The sequence below is a fragment of the Python bivittatus genome, unplaced genomic scaffold (genome assembly GCF_059951505.1).
Source record: "Python bivittatus isolate LINGU-HERP-01145 unplaced genomic scaffold, Pbiv_v1 ctg000520_np1212, whole genome shotgun sequence".
Classification (NCBI taxonomy): domain Eukaryota; kingdom Metazoa; phylum Chordata; class Lepidosauria; order Squamata; family Pythonidae; genus Python; species Python bivittatus.
In genome coordinates this window covers 2,179,307-2,201,664 of record NW_028277080.1, presented here as the reverse complement: position 1 = coordinate 2,201,664, position 22,358 = coordinate 2,179,307, and the positions used below count along the sequence as shown (strand labels likewise).

General features: G+C 38.2%; 1 protein-coding gene across 3 annotated transcripts in view; it reads right to left on the bottom strand.

Annotated features, from left to right (window-relative positions):
* The window catches only part of KPNA1 (karyopherin subunit alpha 1), a 65,037-nt gene that overhangs the window by 41,857 nt on the left and 822 nt on the right, over nt 1-22,358 (bottom strand). Inside the window, exons 1-3 of one of the 3 annotated variants that reach the window (XM_088147500.1) lie at nt 17,930-18,061; nt 5,998-6,131; nt 2,106-2,213 (exon numbers count right to left, since the gene is read on the bottom strand). In XM_088147500.1, coding sequence (XP_088003626.1) covers nt 2,106-2,213; nt 5,998-6,126 — 237 coding nt within the window. In that variant the 5' untranslated portion in view covers nt 6,127-6,131; nt 17,930-18,061. Of the gene's footprint in view, nt 1-2,105; nt 2,214-5,997; nt 6,132-6,283; nt 6,375-17,929; nt 18,062-22,358 lie in introns of those variants that run through there. The other 2 variants (XM_088147502.1, XM_088147501.1) reach the window with 2 other exon arrangements.

Genomic DNA, 22,358 nt, shown 5'->3' with positions numbered 1-22,358 from the left:
ATCCAATTTACAGTATAGTCCATCTGAGTGATGGGAGAGACTGGGACAAAGGGTAGAGAGAATGAGCTCTTGAGACCTGTGAAAAGCAGTACTGACTTTAAGAATGAAAGAAAATCTGGTCTCAAATTGACTAAGTCCCTGTGAAAGACACAGATTTTTGGAGACTGGGAGGGTTGTCAGCTTTGTGCTGAGGACCTTCAGAGACAAAAGCCTGAGAGAAAACAGATCTCAGTTTCAACTGATTTGGCTATCAGCTTTGAGAATGACATGTAGGCTCTACAAAAGGAATCTGTGCATTACAGGCAAGTTAAGAAATGCTGGCTTTATGAGGAAGTTTCTACTGATAAAAATAAGATCTGAAAGAATGTTTGCCTGGAAAAGTAAGGACCAGGATAGTGTCAAGGTTTGCCTTTTCCAGCCACTGAGCATTAAGAGGGCATCATCTGTTCTCATAATATGGTGATGGAGATTCAGCATAGACTTCTTACTAAGTAACTAACCATCTAAAGAATCCTTCAGAAAGAAACTATAATGGCAACTAGTGCTGGTATTGATAATTTCAGAGTATTCATCTGGGCATTTACTCCCAAAACAGCATATTGTTTCTCCTAACTTAGTTCATTAAGTCTTTGGCTATTTTATATTTACTTATTATTTATATAGCCCATCTCATAATTGTGACTCTCTGTGGTACACATAGGATTAAACCAAACGAAACCAAAAACACTTAACAGGGAAATAATGGCGGCCAAGGACAAACCCAACTCAAACAATAAATAGCACAAAATTATATCAATGGGTTCACCTAAACTCCAGACCCAATACCTGAGGGAACACCCAGATTTTCAAGGACTAAATGAAATGCTAAACCCATGGTGTTACAGAGGGCAGGTGCTGTGACAGAGAAGGCACATTTCCTGGATCTTGTCAGATGGCAGTTTAATAGACATCTTAATAAATTCAAATATTAAATCTATCCTATATCCTAACTTTATATTCCCTATAATTTCCCCTATACTTGCAATTTCACTGCAAATATCTTCTTGTCCAAGGCATCTTTTAGGAATGCTTAAGTCCCAAAGAATTAATTAAATGGAAAATCAATTTATTTCATTTTCAGTTTGATTAAATTATTCAGTTTGAATGATTTAATACCTCTGGATTGGGGATGTAAAAGAATTCTGCCATAGATTTTGTTAGAAGCAATATGAGTTTGAAAGCAGATATGGGATAAAAGCTAGCAAAAATGAAGTTCAGTAGTAGTTCAATTCTCCCTTTAAAAAATCAAGTATCACTTTGAAAATGCTGGTTGTCAGGCTACATTTTTTCCCCTAGCACTGTGAATATCCTGCACAGAGACTGCAGCTTGGAGCTCTCCAGAGAGATTGTTTCTCCTGTATAGAACAGAATGACTATGTGACCATGCAACATAAACACCTTATACATTTTCAAAAGTACATGCAACTACTCTCTGCCTCCAAGTTGTTCTCTACATTTTAAAAATATTAAAAAACAGGAAAAGAAAGTGCTGGAAGTGAAATATGCCATACAAGGTAGATAGCAATGCAGATTATATTTAATATGATCCCTCTTTTCAATTATATCCTGTAAACCTATCAAAACCAAATAGCCCAAATATTTGTTCATTTAATTGCAAGGTAATGATCTTAAACTTAACAAACCAGATTTAGACTTTTTAAAAAGCTATAAGAATTTACTTTTTCAACTGGTCTTTTTTAAATTGTTTATCTGCAAGCTGCTTGAAACTACTGAAAATGGGGCTTAAAAATACAAAAGCACATATATCTATAGCGCATAGCACAACTGTTACTTATCTGTTTTTTTCCCCCAAGGCAAGAATGCAGCATGCTTACCAAATACACTTAATTTGAGGATGTTCATGTATTAGCAGATGATTGGTTGTATAGCCAGCCAGATATTTAGACTGGATTTGGCATTTTTATCCACCTATTAAGTCCTTCCCAAGGACCTGGGATAGGCATTATTATTATTATCCCACCTTTTATTTATATATGTGTGTGTGTGTGTGTTGTGCACATGCATGCGCAAACTGAATGAAATTGCCAAGTTGATACATTACTTACAGATGTCATTTCCATGTTATTCATTTGAGTTTCATGGAAACCACCATCTGACATAACTTCCTCCTCTGTCTCTTCATCAGCTGTGGCAACATTTCTACGTTTAAACAACTAGAAAAGAAACGCAACGATAATAAAATTAACAATATGTCCCCATTTAGAGAATAAAACTGATGTTCACAATTTATTAAACAATAATCATACATTCCTAGACCTTATAACCTCTTCAGTGATGACTGAAAAAAAAAAAAAAGAATTGATGGAAGGGACACGAAATAATATAACTGTTGGAGAACATAGAGACTATACAATCAACTATATAAATATACTGTGGAAAGAGTATAAATTGAGGCAGAATACAAAAATTGTACAATATACTCTAAAAAGCCTACCTGGGGGAGGGGGGGGCTTTGCAGCTGTTATGTCTACCCTTAAAGGTACCTAGCTGGAAGACTGTGGATATTCTGCTGATACATCCATAACAGAATTACTAAAGGCTACTAATATCCTTCAACCTAAAGTAATGTTCTTTGAATTTCAGTTTTGTTAGTCCACTTTAAGTTGGACTTATAGTATAGTGGAGCAGGATCAACCAGTTCCCTTTACGGCAGCTTTAAAACATGAAATACTAGCCCTTCCAGAAGATTATCAACTAGATCAGAAGTTTTCAAACTTCCTCAGTTCCTGGCACCCTTAGTGTATATAGTTTGGGAGCTGCAGACTTGGTATTGAAAGGGGCTCACAGCTCCTAATTAAGCTCCTATTTATTTCACATATTTTAAAATAATGAATGCAACATTTTTTTCTGTAACTGAGATAGTAGGTAGCAATAAGCATAAACTGACATCCCACCTACTTTTGTGGCCTTGGAATGGAACGATAGAGATTTTCTGAGTTTCAATAGTTTCCAGTAGCAGAACATTCAAAATATTTTGAGGTTGTTTCATACAGAATATGGGGCACTCAGTGAGTTCTGAGTTTTGCCCTACTGTAGCACAACAATTTTAGAAATCTCACATAGAACATTATGAGCGGAGCTCCTTTATCCAGCATTTGAAGCCAAAGAAAAACAAAAGCATGTCCGAAAGCTCAGTTTTCTTCTTCTATATTATTTCATAAGCATACATTATAACACATTTAAGTAATTTAATTTCCCAAGTAGTAGGGAAGAAGATAATTTTTTTACTGTTTTCAGTGAGCAGTACATAATAAAACGTACTGCAATGTAAACAGGTTACATGCATATGGGAAGGTAAAAATAATAACATTAACTGGACTGTGCATTTTGCATATAATAAATTTTAGCTATACTTAGAGTAACAGAATCATGTGTGTTTGAAAGTAAAAATCATAAATAGAACCAGTAACAATAATCAGGAGATTTATTTAAATGGGGGGTTATCAACTATGAATGCGTGCCAGCATAAAACGGGCAATGTAACAAATGTACAGTGGTACCTCGGGTCACGAATGCTTCTGTTCACGACCAATTCGGGTCACGAACAGCTCCGTTCGCAAAAATTTGCTTCCGTTCGCGAACGCCGGATCAGGTGATGAACAGGATCCGCGGCCATTTTCCCTCCCGTGACACGCGGTCGTGGCTTCCTGTAGGGAGGGGGACTCTCCCTCCAAGCAATAACCGCCTCCCCACCCGCCTTCCTGTCCTCCACGCCAGAAGTCGCGTCGAGCAAGGTTAGCGTTCTCTCTCTTCGTACTGTATTTTGTTTCATATTTTTGCGGTTTAAAAAAAAACATATGGTTCAGAACAGATTAACCATAATTACATTGAACCTTATGGGAAAATTTGATTCGGGACGCGACCAAAATCGGTTGGCGACCAAATTCGGAGGGGTCAGAACGGATTAACCATATTTACATTGAACCTTATGGGAAAATTTGATTCGGGTCGCGACCAATTCGGGTTGCGACCAGAGTTGTGGAACGAATTAAGTTCGTGAACCGAGGTACCACTGTATTTTACAGTTTTGTTAACCGCTTCATCACATGGGTAAAGCCTTAGCCAAAATAGGATGCCCTCTTATTTTCCTTCTATCCCTGCTGTGGGATAGGCACTGAATCGAGCTATGGAGAATTCCTTCTTATACTAAGGGATTGTGATTTGGCTTAAATCAGTGTTGTCCAAACTTGGCCAATTTAAGATGAGTGGACTTCAACTCCCAGAATTCCCCAGCCATCTTAAAGTGGCCAAGTTTGGACAACACTGGCTTAAATATTTAGCAGGATGAAGGAGCTAGTCAAGAATATATCCTTGGGAAGAGATGCCAGCTTTAATTGGATAGCAATATCCTCAATCCATTGCCTCAAAACTGCTATTGCATGCTCAAATTCCAGGATGAATCAAAATTATTAGTAAGAATCCAGGGTGTCAGACTTAAAGGGGCAGAGTATATTTTAACCCAGCATGTAAAAACGTGTAAGCAAGTGTTGGTCTCAATTTTACTGAGGCCAACCTCACGGAGAAGAATTGCATTTGAGACACAGCAAGGAGCTTGGGATGTTCCTAAGAAATTTAATCTGAACTCTTTCTAAAAGAACAAAGGAATTGTATAGGCCTACCTGGGCACCAAAAAACAGCTGAACAACTGTTCAAAAACAACTTGAAGTGTACAAGGAATAAATAATGCCCTCTTAGTATAAAAGAATGATTGCAATGCTGCAGCAGCTCTCTGGGCTTTTTGTGCTATATATTCTCTATGCATTTTCTGTGAGATCATGGCATGAAAGACTATGCCTAGGTCTTGAAAATGAAATCAAGTGAGTCTTACAATATATATTCTTGGGAAATCCATGCTGACTTCAAGTAATCACTGATTTTTTCCAAATGTTTACTGATCCTTCACTCTATGAACTGCACTAGAATCTTCCTAGGTATCAAAGTCAGACTGACTGGTGCTTAGTTCCTGGAACATTCTTTCCCTCAATTCTGGCCAACATTTGGCTTCTTCTAGTCATTTGGTACCTCATCCAGGAAATCCATAGATATAGCCAGTGCCAGTAAATTCCTCCAGTATACTACTTTTGGTAAATTATTCTGTTATTTTATTGTTTAAATTTCCAAGATTTGTAAACTGTTATCACACACAAATACAAAACAATTTTTTTTTTTTATTAGCTGCCAGATGCACCACCAGAAAGTACAGGTAGTCCTTGCTTAACGACCATTTGTTTAACGACAGTTTGAAGTTACGATGGCCTCGGAAAAAATGGCTTTATGACCTGTACTTGCAGTTATGATTGTTGCAAGTGATTGCGATTTGTGACCTTTTTACGATGGTTGTTAAACGAATCACTGTGGTCGTTAAGCAAATCATGTGGTCATTAAGTGAATTCCGGCAAAAAAAGTCCAATGGGGAAGATAAATTGGCTTAACAACCATGTGATTCGCTTAACAACCATGGTGATTTGCTTAACGACCATCGTAAAATGGTCGCAAAATCGGGTCCGATCATGTGGTGACTCACTTAACAACTGCTCCACTTAACTACCAGTTTTCTGGTCCCAATTGTGGTTAAGCGAGGACTACCTGTATATCTTTTTTACAATCAATTAAGAATTACATTAAACCAAGTAGAACTTTCGGAAATTCCATTGGCTTAAAAAATTAAACATGAAGCAACATAGTATTAAAAAATCTTACAATTAGGGACAGTTTTATTCATTTTTGAACTATATTAACAAAGTTTCTCTTAATTATCTTTGAACATAAGTCTTTCTGGGAAGAATATTTTGTTTGCTCCATTTTCCCCCTTTCTTTTGCTCCTTTTATTATTTTTCTTATCCTTGATCATTTGTTCTTTCTTTAAACATTTTTAAATTACATATATACTTGAATACAGTCTTTTCCATTTTCAGCGTTCATAGAATTTCATTCTACCTGCTCCTCTCGTTTTTGCTTCCGCAACTGAAGGCCCTCTTCCTCACGACGGCGACGCATTTCATCAGGGTTCAGAGACTTGTTTTTATAACTCTTCAGTCGAAAATTCTCTTTTCCTGAAGATGTCATGATTTCTAAACAATAAAGTAATCAGAAAGGAAATCTGTGTCAAGTGACATGTAACTTCATGTCTTTACTTCAATTATTAAATTTATTATTTAAAATGAGTAGTGGAAAGGATTTGGAGGAATTATCTTGTTTAAGAAGAAAAAGTTTGATAAATTACTTTCATCCTACTCCCAAGACTGGCCTCTTCTCCCCTAATTGTCACCAGAGGTATTTTTGAGCAACTATTTTACCCTAATAAGAGAAAAGAAACAAGCAAATTAAGCTTAACCTCAAGAATAAAAAAAGGAGAGAAAAAACAAGCCAGACCTGAAAATAAATGCAACTTGATCACAATCAGAATAGATTTTCCTGGAAAAACGAATCAACCACCAGTATTTCTTTCTTTCTCTTTCTTTAATAAATGGGCTAATGCCAGTTCATATCTTTCAAGTCTCTGCAACCTCCCTCCTCCTTTGAACTTCACATAGTTTAACAGACACTACAGATCTAATGTTAAAGAGACACAAAGATAGACGTTCAGAATATTTGGGCTTCTATCTATTCTTCTGACTTGTTTTCCCATTCTTACTTGCTCATTCTTCAGCCTTTCTTGACCACTTCCGTAATTTTGTTAATCCTAGCCAGGCTAAAGCTACAGACAAAAAAAATCCTACACAAATAAATTCTTATTGTAGGAAAAGGTAAAAGTAAAGTCTTCTTTAACTCAGGCTTGATGTGAATGATTTCATGGTCATATCCATATATGTAATTCTCAAACACTGATCAGGTTTAGCTTCCAATTCCAGATAAGGTTGGCCCAAAGCTGCCACCTGCTGAGGCACAGTAGGTAACAATTTCATATATACATAAGATTTTCCTAATGGGATGACTCTTTTTGTTTGTTATCTCATGCTTATCTTAAATATTTATTTTATCCTGATACAATCAATAAACCAACCTGCCTCAGTAACTCAACTAGAGATTGGTTAAGAATATTTCATATATTGTAGTTCTGGGTACTGTTTTTTAGGAAGAACCTGACAAACTGGAGCACATCCACCGGAAAGCAATCAAGAAGGGCCCAGAAATGACAAATTATCAAGTACAGTTGGAGAAACTGGGTGGGTTTAATCTGGAGAAATTGGTGGGGAGATATGCTAGCTGTCTGCAAGAGTTATTGTGTAGAAAATGAAGCAGAATTGCTCAGTTCTTCCAGAAGACAAGACAATGGCTTAAATTACAAAGAAATAGATTTTGCTTGGACATTAGGAAAAATTCCTAATGGTTATGGCTGTTATGCAATAAAATGGATTGTCTTATCAGGTAGCAGGTGTTTAAACAGAGGATGAAGGAAAAATTTGTGCTATAAGATATACTGTGGTAACAGAAAGTACTGGAATAACCATTCTGGCAGTCAACCCCAGCAATGCAGTTGTGAATGGTTTTTGTTTTCAGTCCTGTTCTAAGTTTCAGATTCTTTATCATACCATACAAGTTTTAAAACTGGGTAACCCAATTGTAGAACCTGTCATACTTCAGGCTATATTCATGAAGTTATAATTTCTTCTTTAGAATCTTCTGTAATATTTTGAACTTTCCTCTTGTGAACTACAATATTTTGGGCAGAAAGTTCTTCATTTATAGCAGATTTATGCCATTCTGTGGTTTATCCAGAGTACTATATTTTCTTTTGGATTTAACCTAATTTACAAGCTGCTGTATTATTATGATCTGGGCAGCTCTGCAATTATCTCCTTTTGCATTGAATGTCATGATTTTAATACTTAAAGTGTAAAGAGGGGTTACTTTTTTTAATAGAAAAGTTTGATTCTGTTTATCTCCTATGAGATTGTTTTTTTTTAATGCAGGAGTAGGGAAGGAAGTACTGAATCCTCTAATCACATCTTTGTACTACGCAGCCAGGAGGTTGCAGAATTATTTGAAATTATTTTAATGTTTGCATTCTGACTTTTTAGTTGTGAGAAAAGCAGCACAGGGTTAATGAAGACTCATGAAGAGGTTTCTGGAAGAGGTTTTTCCCTGTGGGTTTCAGCATTCACTACAAGCATAATCATTCAATAGGCAACTTTGAGCCCAGGGGAAGCTGCATAAATATAAATGCCATAAATAAAACAGGGAGTAAAACAAATGCCAAAATAATTTCTACTGGCAAAGTAGCTGGAAGAGAAGGATATAAAGAGTAAACGCAAGGTAGAGGGGAGTGAATGAAGAACAATGTAAAGAATAAAAGGGGTAAGAATATCTCTGGCCCTATCGGGAATAATAATGCAAAAGCTGGAGATCAGTGCCAAGGTTAAGGAGATCAAGAGTTGTAATAATGGCATTACAATTATATCAAGAGCTAATAAGCACAGCAGCAGAACAGCTGTATATCAGGAGAAAGTGCCAAGTGCAAATAGTAAGATAAAGTCTGTCTCTGAGAACAGTACTAATCATCCAATGGACAAGGATTTCACTGGAAAAGGACAGACCAAGCCAGTTGGTCTTCTTTTTAATTCTTTAAGAGGCTCTCCAGTCAGCAGCAGAAGCCTTAAGTTTTATTCTTAAACATGCTCTGTTGTCCTTCAAGGAAAAGCAGAATCCAAGGCCATCAATACTGAGACAACCAACAGTAGCACAGTTTAGGCATATTTGTTGTTAACATGGCATGAGTTTTAAGCCAAACAAAGGGATTACAAACACAGATATCAGGGCCAAGAGAGATATAATTGCTACAGGAAATGAGATGAAGAAGGGCACCTCCTTGAGCATACACCCTAGAATAGAAAAGTTACTTTTCTTCACCTAAAAGTTTAGCTAGGGATATTTGACAAATGTTCTGTGCAGAAACAAGACCAACTTATATGAAGCAAAGACACCACAGTGAAGTGACAGCTGCTCCCAGAAAATAATGGAGAAATTGGATGTTAATATATGACTCCCTACAAACAAAAAAGAGCAACAAAGCATTAGCTAAGAAAACTTCCCTACCCTCCCTTCCCAAACAGTCCTCAAAATGTAAACATTTAAAAACTCTTTAGGTAAATTAATAAAGCACAAGTTTTCTACATACACCAATTTTAGGTTGAAACAGGATCTGAGGAAAGAATCTGAGTTAATGGACCTTCACTGCACTCTGAAAGATACTTTCTATAGGGAATGTTTAGTTGGAGAACAAACCAAACTCCGCATTCATTTCTGGCCTGAAATATAAACAGTGGACTGCACTGCACAGTTTTTGCAAACTATTCAGCCACAGTCTTTCCATGCTACAATATAGGAACAAGTGAGTACACTGGAATTAGCAGAACAATTTGTAAACCAATAACTTAAAGTACTTTTGGCACAAAATAGGTAAGTTAGAGAATGAACTCCATCTTTTGTTTCTGGAAACAGAAAACTGGTGTCAATATCAGCAATTCTAAAAATCCTGTATTTCTCAAAGGCTTTTTAAAATTGACAACACCTATTTCTTTTGGGGGGAAACAAAAAATACAATATCACAATGAACCATTTTCATATTGCAGTAAATTAATCATGTAACCTTAATCTTGTCATATTTCTGCATAGTGTACTTTGCTGCTACAATATCACCTTCATCTTTCAAAAAAGAATAAAAATAGAAGAAGGCTTGTTTCTTACTTAATTATTAGACAAAACTTTGTCTACCTATATTGCCTTTCATATCTAGATCACTAAGGACAAAAAAGGGTGAGAATGTCAGAATGCATTACACAAACATACTTCCAGTCTCAATTAAAATGAGGTTTCAACTTAAGAACCACTCTTGCCAAAGTGAACTTACACAATATTAGGATCACTAACTATCCTTCTGGCCAATCATTAGGAAATATTTAATTACTGATTTCCAGGAACAAGGCCGTTTTGGTTGTGGCACTGCAGCTGTGCAATTCTTTTAAGGAAGTCCAAAAAGCTTCCTTCCCATACACAGTGCATTCAGAAAATATTCAGACCCCCTTCACTTTTTTCAATTTTGTTATGTTGCAGCCTGATACTACAATCGTTCAAATTCATTTTTTTCTCATTAATCTACACTCAGTACCCCAGAATGACAAAGTGAAAACAGAATTTTAGAAATGTCTGTAAATTTATTTAAAAAAAACAACTGAAATATCACATTGGCCTAAGTATTCAGACCCTTTGCAACAACACTTGAAATTTAGCTCAGGTGCCTCCCATTTCTCTTGATCATTGCTGAGCTGTTTCTACACCTTGACTGGAGTCCACCTGGGGTAAATTAAATTGATTGGACATGATTTGGAAAGGCACACACCACTCTATAGAAGGCCTCACAGCTGACAATGCATACTGTATCAGAGCAAAAGCCATGAGGTCAAAGGAACCGCCTGCAGAGCTCAGAGACAGGATTATTGCAAGGTACAAATCTGGGGAAGGCTACAAAAACATTTCTGCTGCACTGAAGGTTCCTAAGAGCACAGTGGCCTCCATAATTCTCAAATGGAAGAAGTCTGGCACAAGCAGGACTCTTCCAAGAGCTGGGCTGAAGATTCAACTTCCAATGTGACAATGATCCAAGCACGCAGCCAAGACAACACAGGAATAGCTTAGGGACAACTCTGTGAATGTCCTAGAGTGGCCCAGCCAGAGCCCTGACTTGAACCCTACTGAACATCTCTGGAGAGACCTGGAAATGGCTGTCCACCGACCGTCCCCATCCAACCTGATTGAGTTTGAGAGGATTTGCAAAGAATGGCCGAAAATCCCCCAATCCAGGTGTACAAAGCTTGTCACGTCATACGGAAAAAGACTCAAGGCTGTAATTGCTGCCAAAGGTGCTTCAACAAAGTACAGTGGTACCTCTACTTACGAACTTAATCCATTCCGTGACTCTGATCGCAAGTCGAGTTGGTTGCAAGTCGGGGTAAATTTTCCCATAAGGTTCAATGTAAATACGGTTAATCCGTTCCGCCCTCCGAATTTGGTCGCACCCCGAAGCAAATTTTCCCATAGGGTTCAATGTAATTACCGTTAATCCATTCTGGCGTTCGCGGACCACGCATCAGGGGCGGAAAAGCACCCGTGCACTGCACGGCGGGGCAGCAAAACGTCTGCACGCCATGCGACGGGGTGGTAAAACGCCCGTGTGCTGCGCGGTGGCAAAACGCCCACGTGCCGCGCGTCAGGGGCGGAAAAGCGCCTGCGCGCCATGCAGCGGGGCGGCAAAACACCTGCCCGCCGCACGTCAGGGGCAGAAAAACGCCCGCAGACCACATGTCAGGGGCGGAAAAATGGCCGCAGTCCACATGTCAGGACGGAAAAATGGCCGCGGACCATGTGGCACGGGCGGAAAATGGCTCGTAAGTCAAGGTGAGTTTGTAAGTAGAGGTAAATTTTTGGGGCCGGAGCTGGTCGTATCTCGAAAATTTCGTAAGTAGGGGCGTTCGTAAGTAGAGGTACCACTGTACTGAGTAAAGGGTCTGAATACTTAAGTACATGTGATATTTCAGTTTTTTCTTTTTAATAAATTTACAGACATTTCTAAAATTCTGTTTTCACTTTGTCATTATGGGGTACTGAGTGTAGATTAAGGAGAAAAAAAATGAATTTGAACAATTGTAGTATCAGGCTACAACATAACAAAATTGAAAAAAGTGAAGGGGGTCTGAATACTTTCCAGATGCACTGTATAGATGGATCTTGAATTTTTTTGTTCTTGTAGAATGCACCCTATAATTAGTGTTCAAGTTGAATTTATTTATTTTGCTGTATTTTATTCTGAAAGTTACTGTACACTTTTAATACCAGGGATTTTTTTTGTTTTTACTTTTAGCCAGAAAAATAAGAAATACGAATAATCTATATAGCTGATTACCTTTGTACTAGTTTCATCCACCCAGTACTATATTGCTTTTAAATTTACAAAGTATTCAAAGGGGTGCTCCAAAAAGCTCACTGGTACCAAAAATACCTTTACCCCTAAGCACTGAGCTAATGCACACTCTGGAAGGATTGGCACATGCTTCTCCATGTGATCTCTATAGGTACATGCATAAACAGCTACTTGGCTTCATTAGAACAGTTATTTATGAATACTACACACACTGGCAACATAGCAAAGCCTTTTAAGTAACCAGCCTTTTGCAGGGTTCCCTCACACCAATACATTTTGTAAAGCACCCCATTCAAATATTAAATAGCTCACTACACCAAGCCATCTCCAATGGTAGTTGATACCCATTGAGACTAATATGATAAATGGCAAGATAGCTACCTGGATGATCAACAGTAGATAAACCCAACTAACACTTATCCCAAATACTCCTTCCAGTCACTCTAAGGTAATGAGGAGCCCCTTTTTACTATGCTCAACACCCAACTAAATTTATGAATACATATGTTCAACTGGCTTCTAAGCTATCCTATTTAATTCTCTGGTGGAAGAAAAAAATGTGATTTACCATCTTCCTCAATTATTGATGAAGATTAAAATATTAAGTATAGGGACTGGATGGCACTAGGAATATTTGTCTAGATTACACATAAACACAGAAAAAATTACTTACCATAAATGGATATGCTGAAGGCCTACTCTTTTCTAATGACTTCACTTCTGCTAGTCTATAAAGCAGAAATAAAATGGGTGGCTAGTACCAGCAATCTTATATTGATCTTCCCCTCAGCAATACTTAGGGTGGGAACCACATCAGCCTGAAGTGGGGGGAGGGGGGTTCCTTGTCAAAAAATAAATGGGAGTGGGTTCTAATAGGTACATGACTTGGGGCCAGGAATTAGTCTGATGTAAGCCTATTACCAAACAGAGAAATTGAAATTATATTTTAGAAGATAATGTTTAAGGATATTTATGAAATTTTGTATCTTTGTAATTATGGGTATCTGACATGACATTTATTGGAGTAAAAGAGGATTATTAGAGAACAGTGAACAGGCATATTTTAGCATGACTGATGCTTGCCTAGATCTTCATCCAGGAGTTTCTAGACCCAGAAGTTAAACATCTGGTCTGGAAATTTGCTACTATTCTGTTAATACGATGGTCTGAGGAATTGGTTTTCCATTAATTTCCACTTAGCAAGCACAATCTGATCCCTACACACTGATACTTTCTCTTTCTTATGCATCTGTTTATGATTGATAGAAAAACCTAAATTCCTCCCTTTTCCCACTAGTACTTACAAACACTGTAAACAATGTACTCCCAACATCCCTGCAAGCTTACTGTGTGCAATTAGGAAGCCAGTCTCTCCTACCAAAACTCAAGTATTTTTGCATTAAATGCCAACTTTCCTCTGAATTTATCTATGAATTTGCCAAAAAACCAAAAATAATCTAGTATTTGAGTACCTGATTGGCCATCCAATTCCATAAACATTTATTAATTAGGCATGTCAGTTCTTTTCCCACCTCTGTATTATTCCCCCTCCTCCTATTGCTTTTCCATAGGCAGAGGTGACTCCTATGCATGATCATCCTTCTGTAACTTAAAAACAAAAAAAGCATTTGTGTGCCTGTGAATCTTTCTCAAAGGCAGGACTAACTTGGTTAGGCAAGTTTTTTTGTGGCCCAGATCACAATTTTTTCTTAAGAAAAAGCCTCCAAATGCTGTGGAGAATATAGCTAATGACAATATGTTATTGGAATAGGCATGGCCAATTCTGAGGCCATTCTGTAGTATTTTAATAAACATAACCAACTGTTTTCTTCAACAAACCACTGTAAACAAAATCAAAGATTAGTGAAATATATAAATCCAGACATTAAGATGGAAACAGACAACTAATAAGCCCTCATTTTGAACTGACTGTAAGACAAGAGGCAGGCAGAAAGAAGGTCGCTGGGATCAGCTTAAACCTGGTGAGGTAATACCATATTCATCTCAACAGATTAGCTTACAACTACTCAGTTTTATAACAATACAGTTTAAGAAAAAACAATTCTGGGAAGCAACACACATATATATAATAAACTATGAAAAATGTGTACATATATTACTGTCAATAATATATTGATATTAAAGGAAAAAACTGGAAAATTATGTCAGAAACAGAAAAATTCCAAAAGAATGTGACCAAATTGCTTGAAAGTTCTCTTACTCATGTCCAAAAGGGGAAAAAGGCTATTTCCAATGTTGATAAACAACACATATCAACAAGCCTGGTCATTATGAATCCTTCCAGTACTGTATTTATTCTTCTGACTACTCTCCTTGTGCAAGAAGTCCACAACTCTTGGTGCTTAGATAAATTCCAAATTTATAAAATACTGTACAGTCAACATATGCATCCTTGATAAGCAAGATCATTAACTTATTTATTAGATTTATAACCTGCCTTTCCTCCATGGACATGAGGTGGCTTACTTGAGGATTTGTTATTTTTATCTTTACAACATCCATCCTATGAGGTAACCTCGGTTGCAAGAAACTCTTTGAGCTTCCATGAGAGTGTAGCCTTGAACCTGAGTCTCCCTGGTGCCAGACCACTATACCACACAGGCTTACTGTTAATAATCATGTTAATAATATATCATGTTAATAATCCTGTGGATAATAGTCCAAAATGTGTCAATCACAGGATAAGCCCAGGCCATGTGAATTAATCTTCTAAATCCAGAAGTGCATTGCCAAATAAGGTAATTATAACCAACTTTCTTAAACATTATCTGAGATATCCTATAAATACAAAATGAAATTTTCTATTGTATTAGCTTTATTTTGAATTAAAATATATTAAACTAGCAAAAATGTGCAGCTTAGGCAGCATCCATTGTGCCATCCATAAAACCCTCTCACAGTAGATGGGTCCAATTAGGGGAGACCTTGCAGGGGCTTATGGCATCAATTTCACCTCAAACTTCCCAAAATGGACCTGCTCTGCCTATTTATGGAGTGTAATCCTATGGTACATAAAGCCTGAAGCAATCCTCAACCTGACAAAAGTTGCATACCCTGCTTTAAAACAACAGAGCACTGATTTACAAGAACAGGATATTTGAGTACCTACATATTAATACCATAAGAGAAAATGGATTATTAACAACTAAAGAAATTTGATTTAACAAATATTCTTAAAAGATTTTAGAAACATCCAGCAAAACATTTGTAATTTACTCATTGAGAAGTTCAACTTAGTTAAGTTGGAGTACTCTTATATAAGCATGGACAGAACTGCAGTGTGTTTTGGAATAATTCCAGTGGAGGGGGGGAGAGGGAGACATAGAGACTACCATTTCAGAAACAAAGTACTGTACTTAATGGAATGACAGTAGTGACCAAAAAGAGTAAAGAAAACAGAAACAAAACCCCCCAAATCCATCAATCCAGAAACATAAACCATGTAAGTTGAGGAAAATAAAAATACAATACCTACAACTAAAGATTTCAGAGAAAGTTCTTAATTAAGACCACACCTATTTAGTCAATTACAATAGACTTCACTGTGAGTTAGACAGATTGATATATAAAAGGGGAAAGTTACAGTTAGGGGGAAGGAATGAAACAACATCTACTTAAGCCCAAAACATATTGTAGGAATTGAAAACAGCAGTCTGAAGAATTCCTTGATGCGTCTTTGGCAATGCTCCTAAAATAAATAGCCTTGTGCACAAGCACTCGGAGAAATATTTCAGCCTTATATACACACAATGCTTGTACAATATTGAAATGAAAATTGATTCCAATATAAATATTTGAAATATTTTTCAGCATTGTATGACTGGATAACTGCACTTACTATAAGAACATGAACTAGACATCAAGTGGTTTCCTATCTTTTCCAAATTTAAATTACACTTTAAATAAGATACAAAAAACCATGGGTATCTATCTCTTATCCACTCCATCTTGTCCCCAAATACCATTTTACAGGCATATGTATGTTGCACATAAGGGCAGGTACCAGTATATGCTATTATCACTATTACCAAAAAAAAAAAAAAAAGCAACAACTGTAGCTTCAAAAGAAAATGTCCATATTTCTCTAAGCTTGAAGTATTGTAGCATGCATGTAATAAATAAGTATCTTTATAGTTTTCATCCACTGACATGTTCTAAGTTGTTCTCATAATGCTTTATATAAGCAAGTACAGCAAATTATCAAGGGGTACCAACTTTATTTGAAAGAGGCTTTGGGGAAAGGAACTCATGTGCAATCAATGCATGCTGAGTATATGCAAGTGCCAGCTTACCAGTACAACCACATCACAACTTAACGTAACTTTAAAATCCATCTTTCAAAATAAACCAATTTCCCATTAAAACAACTGGAAAAAATGCATGGTACCACAGTACCATAACCAAGATTATAAATGATCCTCTTTGGGGAGGACATTCCATAAATGAAGCAGTACCAGGGGACAGAATCTTTAACTTGAGGACTTCTGCTTTCTCTGGATAAGAACCTCAGAGGAAGAACTTAAGATCCATGTAGGTGAATACAGAAAGAGATGCTCCTCTTGCAGCTTGAATGTAAGCTATTTAGGATTTTATAAATTAATACCAATACCTTGAATTTCACCTGGAAACAGTGCAGATATCAAAATATCATATCAATCACTCTCATAGTGGTTTAACTGTCCCCTTTTGAATTGGAGAATACCTAAATTACATGCTTGATCTTTTATGGAAGTGCAAAATGAGCACCACTTAACTGGATATACCAGTCATATATAGTAGTTACAATCCACCTTTAATATTAATATATCGCTTCACATCTGACTTTAACATAAATATCATTTCCCTATTCAGTACATCAATTCTTTTTAATTAATTGGCTAAGTGATCATACAGTTCTAACTCTGGAAGCATCCAAAATCAGCAACTAGGAAGAAGGAAACTAGGTATCAGGAAGAAAGAAGGATGTCACAGGTCTCAGCAGCAGCAATGGAAACAACATTTTTTTAAAAAAGTAAATGTGCACAGAATTTCAGTGAATGACCACTGAATCTCATACAGAATAGTTATTACCAGTCTCAGAAACTTCAGAAATCCCTGAAGTACCTACAAGTCAACAGGATTTACCATTTAAAATACTGTTATCATCTCCCAGAAAAACATTTTGGTTAATTGTCTCATTTGCAACTTCTATACCACTGGATCTAACGATAATAGATAATGATAACAGGAAAATGAAAACCGGTAAGAGCAAGATTCCCGAGGAATTTTGGGCCACAGTCTTGCTTCGTTTCACTCGAAAGCTATACTAGGAGGGGGACGGGCAATTACGGGGACTGACTGTTGTTTTACACAGGAAATAAGGCTGGTGTGAAAATTCATCCACAGTACACTATTAAAAATGAGCCAAACGAAAGCTTCACGTAATGGGCAAAGGGTTCCCAAGTCTTCCACAGGTGCCAAGGTCAGTCCCTGGCACTGCCAGGGCAAGCGATCTCAGGTAGGAAATGCCAAGACGAAGTTTCGCTCCGAATCCTCGAAGGCCACTGGTAGCCGGGAGAAGACAGCTCAGGACTGGATAGGCCCTATCCAGCGGCTCCATGCCTTCCGAGTAACCCCCTGCCTTCCCAGCACCGCAAGGCACCACCTCAACGCCCCGCGAGCAAGGAGGAGAAGCCCTGCCAAGCGCTCGAGGGGCCGAGGCCTCGCCTTCTCCTGCCCACTCCCCCCGGGGACTCCAGATTCAACCTCTCCGGCGCCCCCAATCAAAAGGCCGCGCACACTCCCAGCCCTCCTTTTCCCTCCTCGCAGCCTCTCCGGCCTGCTCACAGCCCTGGGCGAGACGCAGCCCAGCGGCCGCGCTCTCTTAGGCAAGTCCGGCCCTCGGATCAGACGCGAAGGCGTGCACTGCGGACCTACCACCAGCCCCAGTACCTGCTCTTGCGGCCGGCTAAACAGCCGGCCTACACGGTGCCAAAGTCCTTCTCGGGCCCAAGGCGCGCACAGGCGCCTCTCCCTCCTCGCACGGCGAAGCCGGGTGCGAAAAGCTACAGCGCGCAGGCGCCGTTGAACCAGCCATTTGGCGCAGCTTCCGGTCCGCCTGTACGCAAATAAGTCTAGGGACAGAACCGGGCTCTGGGGCTGTGCTTATGTTTCTGGCGAGCCTTGGAGAGTAGGCTTGCGGGGCTAACCAGCCGCAGGCGTGCAGGAAGGGTCCCGTGTAAGGCGCGCAGGACGCGCAGTGGTACTACGAACGAGCCATGTCTTTCTCTACCTGCTCCTAAAATGCGGGAAGGATAACCGGGCGAAATCCATCGCTTTGCTCAGCGAGCCACTGAACGAGGGGAGGTCGCAGCTTCTCTCTTGGTATATGCGCGCCTCCGACAGGGTAACTAAAGCCAACGGGGTTGCCCAGAGGGGAGCACGCAAGGAAAAAAAGGCGACATATGTACCATCCCCGTTCTCTTTGGGTATCCCTGGTGCAGCTGCGAGCATTGTGCCACACTTTCTCCTGTTGGCTGACTCAGCACTAGCTGTTATAATACTGCCTGAGCAACTTTTGCATGCTGTAAATGTTTCTGCTGTTTTTCCCTTTAATAATAAAGTTTTGCTTTCTTTCTTGATAACGTGCACCAAAGCTTTCTGGACTGGCAGGATATTCAAAGAAGGTAATGGCATCACACATGTAGTACATTTCTAAGATTAGCTCTTGGGATAAATCTTAAATATAAATATGATCCACAAACTGATAAAGCCATTGGATATGAAACATCTTGGATGAAATGACCAGTTGCTGGTGGGGGCAGTTCCCTCTCTGAATAGCCTGTCTAAGCAGTGCCAGGTTGTGTTATAAACATGCAAGGTGCTAGATACATTGTTTTTCACATCCAATCCAGAAGACTCCAAAATTGCTCGATGTCTGAAATCCCTTGTACTCTCTTTGGTTGTTGGAGGCAAACTCTGAGGTTCTTGTCCATGATGGGATTAAATTTGCTGTACCTGCTCACTGCATCTTCCTTTACTCCCAGTCCTCCCTCCTTATAATGATCTTTGAACTAGGTTCACGTAACAGGCTAACCATTTCCCCTTGGTGCTCTAATTCTCGCTGATCAGATATTCTTCTAGCCAACTTCTATCAGAGCAGGATATGCGAGATACCATGGGTCACAAAAGTCTAGATGGAATTCTCTAGCTGCTTAGAGTCTTTAGGGGTCACTATAACAAATCTAAATAATAATTATAATAACTTATTGTTGCAGCCACAAGTCATAAATATTTTGGTCGATGTTGAAAGGATTTGGTAGGTGACACAGTGCTACATTCTGCATAGTCTCTGTGAGAATGAGGGAGGTTATTTACCAGAGGTTAGCTCTGTATTTCCTACTTGGGGTTTCTACGGACCTTACCATACAAATAGATGGAGGTGGCTACCATCAGGAATGTCCTTTGAGCACCAAATTAGAAGTTGATTTGCACTGAGTGGCTCAAATCATTAGTTTATTGAGCACAGAGGTATAAGGGATTAACTACATTTTGTAAGAGATCTGGGAGTGGATAGTGGCTACTGTACTTTTACTCAATTTCCCAGTTCTGACTGTGTGCTTGATAGGCTCCCCTGATTGCTAGGATTTTTTTCTGAGTCCCCCTCCACCTGATTTCCGTCTTCCCTCAAGTAGTGGACTGTTATGAGTAGGACTGGCTATGTTCTCTTGATCTTACTCAATAAAGATGCTATGACTATATTGAAAGGTGGCTGTGTTTTTCTATACTGAATCATTATTCAGTCTGTAGCCACATTACAAGTCTTCCCCCTCCTCCAAGTTCCTTTTTTGCAGCCAAGGAAATCCCCCCCACATCATGTCACTGACATTGAGTAGCAAATTGTCAAAACTGGCATCATGGTTTCCCATTTTAAAAAAAGAGAACATTAAGCATCTATAGACTTAATGCATCTATTTTACTTTAACTCCCTCTTTAACACAAAAAAGGAAAAAAGCAGGGCAAAACCCCTAGTTCCACCCTAAATGGTAATATCCCTGCATCATCACCATGTCATCAGCCACAACACATTTCCCTGCCCCATGCCAAGAAATGAATTGGGAGTTGGAAGAGAGGGTGATGACTGGAGCAAGATGAAATCCTGTGGGACACCAGAAGACAAAAGTTGAGGTGCCAAACAATCTCACAGCACTACCTTCTGGACATTCAGCTCCTGGCTGTGGGGGGGAGGGGGAATAGTTGTGGCAAGCCACTAACACATCTGGTAAGTTGATGCCATGCTGAAAGATCTGAATAGATAAACTGTCCCATATGATTTATCTCCAACCTTCTTTCTGCAATGAACTCCAAACCTGTCTTGAAGCCTCAAGATCCTGTTGAAGCAGGTAATAAATCGTTATATTAAGATGGCAGATCATTTTAATTTGAATTCTGAAACCATTTCTGGAATACAATTCTATACATGGAAGTTAGCTACATCTCAATTTGAGTGCTAGAGTTTATATTGGAATCTGAGATAGACTACATATTACTTACACAAAAAAAGAAAAAGAATAGAAAAGGGAAACGAGTGAAAAGGTACTCTTGTTACCCTTTCATTTTCTTGTGATGCTTGGAGTGCTGTTGGAAGTTGTTGGGTTTTTTAAAGACTTTCTGTTGCCACTCTCTCCCATGGAAACAGGCTGGTGAACAGTAAAGCTGTGCCAGTACTATATAGCTACAAAGGTACATGGGACAGTGATGAGATGGGAGGGGGAACTGGGAAAACAGTTAACAATGGAATGGCAGGCTTAATCATGATCTGCTGCTGACCAATTTATAGACAGATTTAAACAAAGTCCATCTGATGTAAGTAGTTATTTCACTTCACCAGGATTCTTTGTGGAATGGACACTAGCCAGAACAATTCCAGGTGGTGTCTATCCTTACTCACTTGTTCAATCTGTGGTACATTAGAAGCTTTAATAGATGGTCAAAAGATGTCTTCTTCCATTCTTTAACATTTAACAAGTAGATGTTCCTTCAGTACAGATTATTGGAAGATTAATGGCTTCTTAATCATACATTAATATTTAATCCAGGTTCAGATAACACACCAGAAAGTTAAGCAAAACCAAACCATGTGATTGTAAGAGTATCTTAACCATGATCTGTCCCATGATCTGAATTCAGATGGTATGGTTAGACAAACCACAGTAGAACAGCAAGTCGTATGAATCAAGATTTTGTAAGCCATTCTGGACAGCTCAGCAAACTGTGATAGAATATACCTATTGTACTAAGACATTGTTTGTTTTAACCATAGCTGGATAAATCTCAACTGGTGGATTAATACATAATACTAAACCTTATCCCTTAACTTCCTACACACACACTATCTGGGTCTACACATGCTAAGATAAAATCAAACAAATTACATTATGCCTATGTTTATACAAATCTTAACCCTAAAAGCTCAATAACTGTGCACATGTCACTATTTTCTCATATTGTGTGCTACATTGTAATAGAACTTGATAAAAACAGATAAACTTCCATTTATCATGCTATCAAAAACCAAAATGGCCACAATGGTAACTATTTCAGTTTTCGACATGATATGCCTACAATGACCATACATCCTTTATTATAAAGGGCAGTCCTTTATTTCAGAAAGCTGTCCTTTGGATTTATTTATTTTAAAAAAACTCACTTTTGTCCTTTATTTTGGTCATTTAACTTTTACTCTACAAATGGTATGCAGTCTTTCACATTCATGTGAAAAATACGGAAACTGCCTTTTTAAAATAAATTCATACTGTTTGATGTTAGATATTTTTATTAGAAATGAATTTGTGTAAAATTTTTCTTGGTTTTACTCTTGAATTTTCCTTTGTAAAAGAAAGTTATAAACATAAATAATTAAATGTTTTTATCCTTATGAACCTCTTTCAGATTTGTCCCTTTTTCAGGTTTGTCCTTTATTTTTTCCCAAGAAAATATGGTCACTGTAGATATTTGGTTAAAAAGAAGCTTGCATCCACATATTAATCAAAATTCAGGCCTAGTATGTTACATAAATCCACTCTAAAACTCACTGGGAAATGGAATGAAAAGCTGCTGATAAGATGGGAGAAAGGAACAACCAACTTATATCTACTTTCAAGCATCTAAACCATGATTTGGACTGTGGTTTACTAATCAACTTTTAATATCAGTAAGGTTCATAGACGTAGTTTGGGTTTTATGTTTTGAGACAAGAAAGCTAATAATACCTTGTAGTGAATTCAGATTTGTGGTCTGGCTACTATGGATGGAAAAGGTTAAAGAACAAGATTTTTTAGTGAAAAATAAAAGAGAGGCTGGAAAACGTTCTCTAGAATAT